Raw genomic sequence first — 7,084 nt, 5'->3', positions numbered from 1 at the left:
AATAGCCCAATCTTGCAACAATAGTCGTCTCAATGGACTTCATACGAGTGGCATGTCTTTTAAATTCTTGTCTTCTTGCTTTGAATTTGGAGTAAACTTGTACTTATAAGGTTATTTCTATGGTCAACTGTGTGCTTTCTAGAACATTTTTAGTTTCTTGAGCCTTATCAGACGGTTGCAACAGAGTTTTGATTAAGAAATAGTTGCAAATTACTTTTGTTGAAAACTCCCTTGTAGAGTTTGAGGAAAAGTCAAGTCAAGTCAAGTCAACTTTATTTATAAAGCACTTTTAAAACAGCAGAAGCTGACCAAAGTGCTTAACAATGCAGAATAAAAACAAAACAACAAACTGAAACAAACATATTAAAATCAATAAAAAGCGATACATTAAATAAAAATACATAAAACCAATAAAAATTTTTTTATTTTTTATAAAACCAATAAAACCAATAAAAACATCAACTCAAAGCAGGTAGCAATCAAAATTCACAAACAATCCACAGCAAAAAGATGGCACAATTTGGAAAAGTTCAGTGTCCGCAACGCATCATTCCAAGCATCTATGGCTATTATGTAAAGATATGAGCTTGTGTTCTTGGGTTTTGGGGTAAACCTAAACATGGATCCTCAACTTTGCTTGAAAGGGGACAGGATCCAGAAAGAGGATTATAAGATTTAAAAATTCAGAATAAAGACTTTAAAAAGTAGAAAATCTAGTTTTATTTAGGAATCATCTAAATAAAATGTTTGCTGCACAGAGTATAAACAAAAGGATGATGAGAAGTGAGGGCAGGCTTGCTCCTGTAATAGTCCCGCCTACAACATGGAGGTAAATTTCTGAAGAACTCCAGCTGCTCTGCAGAAACTAGGTCCTAGAAAAAGACAGGTTTTTTGACTTTGGCTAAAAATGGCATGATCATAATTTGTACAGATTGAAAGATGACGGGAGTGGGACTTTAAAATATTGATATTTGAATGAGTTCAATCTGCAAAAAAGGTTAAAAAGTTATGGATGTCCAAAAAGTATATGCAAGAAAAATAGTAAGATTGCATGACTGTGCCTCTGCGTGAATGCTGTATGCTGAAACATGCTAGAGCATTTTTAAAAGATTAAAACCAGCTGAAACAAACTAGCTCAAGGGTAGCTCACACAACTTAAAAACTAACAAAGTTTTCTGAGACTCCATCTTTATTACTTGGCTTCAAGAAGACCGCAGCTCAGAGAGCTCATGGGCGTTTTTGTCGTTATGCACAACATAGGTGCCGCTCCGAGCCGCCACCTGAATGGCCTATGGTCCTGAATGCGTCAAGGAGCGGCTGACCAATAGGGAACATCAGCACGAGAGCTTGGTGGTCAGTGCACGAGCGCAACAACTTTCTGCTGTTGATACCAAAACGCCAAGCTGGGGGAAAGTATAAACTTTCTAGATCGTCCAACAAGAAGATGGACAATCAGAGCAAGGTAACCCCGCGCGCGTGTTTTTGTTTGCCCGCGTCATCAGAGACAAATAAATCGCTGGAAAGCTCTCTGAAGTTTCGCAGCTGCGCGCGCGCAGCACTCAACAGCCACCCAGGTGTTTCTGTGTCGAGCGGCGCGCGCAGCGCTTTTCAAATAATTAGTTTGCTTTTGTTTGTTCACAAACCGGTGTGTGTAGTAATGAGTTACACACGCTTAGTTACATTAACGGAAGTAAACATAAAGTAGTTTTACTCCACTATACTTTTGACTTTGATAGTAGTGTGATGAGACTGTCTGCTTACTGTTCTGATAAAGTAACATGTATAACTATGTCCTGTATTTTAGGCTGACACGATAACATTGGACAAATGTTGGCTGGTGGATGTTTTCAAGCGGTAAATGATCAGTATCGCTGTTTACATAGTTCAGAAGATCCACAATCTGATTCCACCAGACATAAGCTCTGAATCCAATATGGTCAAACTGTTACTCAACCCAGATTATTTTTCAACTTTTTTTATTTTTTGCTCTGGAGGAAATATTTGAACGACTACCTTCGGAAAGAGAACTAAGAAGTACTTAGTAAGGTCTGAGCATTCTGTTTGATTTCAAACAAAAGCTGGAAAGCGACTAAACTATTTGATTTGTTTTAACAATAATAAAAATAATTAACAGGTAAACAGCTTGTAATCTAATGTTGTCTTATTTTGAAAAAAAAACGGTATAAGTTGTTAATGGAACAAAAAATATTTTTTAAGCAAACTATATGACCAAGTTTGAATCCATTCACTGCTGCTCTACTCACCTTAAACCCCCCGTTTTTGACCAATCTTGTACCATTGATGCAAAAATATTCTTATGATTAATTACAACATTTAGCAAATATTTCAGGTCCAACACAATAATTTAAGGGAAATCTTCGTTAAACAATGATCAAACATTTGGTGACCTCTTCTTCAGAAGAATCTGCTCTCAGGTCTCCATTAAAGAGTCCAGGAGAACATTTTTGAAGATGTATTTTTTGCCAAAAGACATGAAAATGGGAGATTTAGTTGCAAGTCAGAATGCTGATTATTTTCAACTAAAAAAGTTTTCTTTGAATGAACTTTTTCTGGTGAGCTAATGAGTATTTTCCATGTTATTTGATTCAGCTTTTTATTTTCTATGATTTTTATGATTTTTATACATTTCTTCATCCAGAATGTCAATTCTCAGCAGTCCTCAGGCCAGAGGCAGCACTTTGGGTTTCAGGGGGGTGTTGTACAAATTTGAAATGTGTTTTTCCCTTTTAAATGAAATTACAAGAGGAAGGACTATTTGGTGTGCCACCCTAAAATTTAAGAGGAACACCCCTGACCTTCAGGAGAAAGTCTCAGCGACAGCATCGTCCACAAAAGTCACGTTGGGGCTACTTCCAGAGTTAGTGGGAGGTGGGTAGCTTTTCTAAAATGGAGAAGATGAGGGTGGAGCTGCTAACCTTTATGATGAAGAAGATGAGAATCACCATCATCAGTAATTCAAAAGATCAAGTGATCAATGCATGAGCTTTGATCTGAGGGCAGCAGCCCCCTCTTCAGCCTTGAACAGCTTTCTGAGGGATCATGTATGTCTTGTTTTCCTGCTGTCCGTCAGAATCTTCTCCCCCCCCCTCTGCCGCAGGTGGTGAACTTGGAGCGGGTCCAGGCACTTCAGGCCTGGGTCAAGTCCACCAATACCAAACTGACCCAGGTTAACGGCCAGAGGAAGTATGGAGGGCCACCTGATGGTGAGAGGCCAGTTCTGAACACATAGAGGAATCTCAGGGTACATGCTGGGGTGGGTTGGAGGGGAAACTGAACCAGAACTCTGGTTCCTCAAGCAGTGTCTGAGTGGGCCAGCAGGACAGGTAGGGTCCATTAACGGCTACTTTTTTTTTTTTTACATTTCGTGTTCAGTGTGGGACGGTCCCCCACCTGGGGCGCGCTGTGAGGTCTTTATCAGCCAGATCCCACGGGATGTCTACGAGGACCTGCTCATCCCCCTCTTCAGCTCGGTGGGGGCACTTTGGGAATTCCGGCTCATGATGAACTTCAGCGGTCAGAACCGGGGCTTCGCTTACGCCAAATACGGCACGGCCGCCATCGCCAATGATGCCATCCACCTCCTTCACGGCTACCCGCTGGGGCCTGGGGCTCGCCTCAGCGTGCGCTGTAGCATCGAGAAGCGCCAGCTCTGCATCCAGAACCTGCCAGCTTCCACCAGGCAGGAGGAGCTGCTGCAGGTACCCCCCCTCCCCACATGGGTTCAAGTCCTGACGTGGTTGGCCTGCTGCTAAAACTGAAATGTTCATGTTCTTGTTGGATTTCTTCACCTCAGATGTTGTGGGTTTTGGGAAGTTGTCACATTATAATTTCCACTGGCGTCTAGGACCTGGTTCCTCTACCCAGTGCCTGATGCTGTGGTTGAGAATTCTAAAGCTGTTGCCCTTGATCAGATTCTCTGGTTCATTGGCTGAAAAACACCCCTAAAGCTGCTTTCACACTGAACGTGATTAGTGCGGCTAAGGTGTCCAGTTTCAATGTTGGGTCAATGTACAGATAAGATCTTGGGTCCTGTGGAGAAATTTGACTATTGGGTGCTTCGCTTCAATCCGGCAGCAGCTCCATTTGAGCGTCACAATGTGACACAGTACCTCCAGAGTTAAAAAATCGGAACTTTGGCGAGGTAGCCGCGTCGTGTCAACCAATTAGGGTCTCAGCTATGGCACTTGCATTGTTCAGTGACGCGATCATTGGCTGGAATCCAAAACCAGCTTGGGGGGAAGAAGTTTATTGTTTCTGTGCTGACCTTCATGATATTTTTCTTATTTGCATTGGGGCAACATTAAAAGATCCTTTAATTTTATGAATGTATTTACAGTGGTGGACAAAATTGTTGGTACCCTTCAGTTAAAGACAGAAAGTCCATAATGCTCACTGAAATGACTTGAAATGTTCAAAAGTAACAATAAATAAAAATATATTGAAAATTAAATAATCAAAATCAGCCATTACTTTTGAGTTGTTGATTAACAAAATTATTTAAAAAAACAAACTAATGAAATGGTGTTGGACAAAAATAATGGTACCTCCATAAAAGACTCAGAACTAATTGCTTAGGGGGTCATGATGAACTCGGGTATGTCCTTTAATTGACATGACAGCTGTTTTCAAACCCATAATCAGTCAGTCTGCCTATTTAAAGGGAGACAAATATTCACGTTGCTGTTTGGTGAAAAGGTGTGAACCACACTGAACATGAACAACAGAAAGCCAAGGAGAGAATTGTCCCAGGACATAAGAAACAAAATTATAGACAAACATCGTAAAGGTAAAGGCTGTAAAACCCTCTCTAAGCAGCTTGAAGTTCCTGTGACCACAGTGGCACATATTATTCAGAAGTTTAAGACCCACAGGACAGTAGCCAACCTCCCTGGACGTGGCCGGAAGAGGAAAATTGATAACAAACTGAGGAGACGGATAGTTGGAACTGTATCCAAAAAGCCCAGAACAACCTCCAAAGACATTAAAGGTGAACTCCTAGATCAAGGTACATCAGTGTCAGATCGCACCATTCGTCATTGTTTGAGCCAGAGTGGACTTCATGGGAGACGACCAAGGAGGACACCACTGTTGAAAGGAAATCAGAAAAAAGCCAGACTGGAATTTGCAAAAATGCATTCTGGGAAAATGTCCTTTGGACAGATGAGACAAAACTGGAGCTTTTTGGTAAGGCACATCAGCTCTATGTTCATAGACTCAAAAATGAAGAATACAACCAAAAGAACACTGTCCCTACTGTGAAACATGGAGGAGGCTCAGTTCTGTTTTGGGGCTGCTTTGCTGCATCTGGCACAGGGTGTCTTGAAATTGTGCAAGGTGAAATGAAATCTCCAGATTATCAAGGCATTCTGGGTAGAAATGTGCTGCCTAGTGTCAGAAAGCTTGGTCTCAGTCTCAGGTCATGGGTCTTCCAACAGGACAACGATCCAAAACACACAGCCAAAAACCCCCAAGAATGGCTCAGAGAAAAGCGTTGGACTATTCTGAAGTGGCCTTCTATGAGCCCAGATCTGAATCCCATTGAACATCTGTGGAAGGAGCTGAAACATGCCATTTGGAAAAGACACCCGTCAAACCTGAGACAAGTGGAGCAGTTTGCTCATGAGGAGTGGGCCAAAATACCTGTGGACAGGTGCAGAAGGCTCATTGAATAATACAGAAACCGTTTCATTGCAGTGACTGCCTCAAAAGGTTGTGCAACAAAATATGAAGTCATGGGTACCATCATTTTTGTCCAGCCCTATTTCATTAGTTTGTTTTTATAAATAATTCTGTGAATCAACAACTCAAAAGTGATGGCTGATTTTGATTATTTAATTTTCAATTTTTTTAATTTATTCTTACTTTTGAAGGTTTCAAGTCATTTCAGTGAGCATTGTGGACTATCTTTCTTTAACTGAGGGGTGCCAACAATTTTATCCTCCACTCTACGTTTTCCTCTACGGGCTAATGCGTAACAGCAAGTTTTTAATATGAGTCACAGAAAGACAGCAGAAAAAGGCTGCCAATCAGTGGACTGGACTGTCTGGCTATGTCAGAGCTTGACTTACTACTCCTTTACCCCTAAAAGACTATAGTGCAGCACTGTCCATTGTCCTGGATGTCAGTGTAATTCGGACAGATGCTCACTATTTTTTTAATGCCAAATATTTGCCAAAGTAAAGACCTAATAAGTATGAACATTTTACTATGATTATTTCTGAATTCATCAAGTTATGATGATGAAAACTTGGAGGATTTACAAAAAACAAGTTTAAATTAATTTTTTAAACAATAAATTGTAATAATGGAATGCATTGTGTTCTATATTCATCAAGTGAGCAAAGATGCTAACTTTTTTTTTCACTAAGACTTGGGAAACGGGAAATTTCCAGGGCACTGGGTTTTCGAATTGTGGGTACAGACGCCCCAAGAAAATGGAGAATGTCCTTTATAGTGCACTAAGTAGTGAGTAGTGAGGGAATTCAGAGTGTCTGGAGAAGTTGCCATCAACAGATTCACAAAAACAGTCTTCCTTGGATTTCTTTTTATTTTGCTCACCTTCTTCCTGACTGGCACAGAAGTCACTTTTCTGCAGAGGGCAGCATCTTGTATATTTGTCATCATATTTTCCACTTCAGCCACTGGAACTTCACAAGATTTAAATGTCTTATTACACCCTGACAGGTTATCAAAGAGCTATTTTGGAGATGGTCATGACATAACCACAAACCAGCTTCTCCTTTTGCTTTTAGGTGGATGGCATCTAGTGATTTAGGAGCATTTCCACCACCTACTGTAGTGAAATGTGGGACGTAGTATAAGATCTCACTAAAATGAAAATAACTTTAACCTCAATATTAAGCCATTTTGCCTCTAAAATTCAGGCACAATTTGATGGTGAGGGGCATGCATTCACATGTTGCGTGGAGATGTGCACCTCGCATGCAGACAGTAGAGGAGGGGCATCAAAGTAATTCGTCAAAAGGAGGGCTTATAGACATGGTTCATGTCGGACCCTGCAAACACATTTTGTGAAAAACTCAGTGGATGTCGTAGACAAAGT

General features: G+C 40.8%; 1 protein-coding gene across 2 annotated transcripts in view; it reads left to right on the top strand.

Annotated features, from left to right (window-relative positions):
- Window positions 1-1,303: 1,303 nt before the first annotated feature.
- dnd1 (DND microRNA-mediated repression inhibitor 1) overlaps window positions 1,304-7,084 on the top strand; it is a 15,469-nt gene continuing 9,688 nt past the window's right edge. Inside the window, exons 1-3 of one of the 2 annotated variants that reach the window (XM_078953469.1) lie at window positions 1,304-1,462; window positions 3,092-3,224; window positions 3,394-3,719. In XM_078953469.1, the coding sequence (XP_078809595.1) occupies window positions 1,445-1,462; window positions 3,092-3,224; window positions 3,394-3,719 (477 nt within the window). In that variant the 5' untranslated portion in view covers window positions 1,304-1,444. 2 annotated transcript variants of the gene reach the window in all.

Source organism: Oryzias latipes, chromosome 10, assembly GCF_053564925.1.
Source record: "Oryzias latipes strain Hd-rR chromosome 10, Olatipes_Hd-rR_3.1".
NCBI lineage: Eukaryota > Metazoa > Chordata > Actinopteri > Beloniformes > Adrianichthyidae > Oryzias > Oryzias latipes.
Note: the sequence above shows the minus strand (reverse complement) of the source record. Positions and strands in the feature narration are given on the sequence as shown.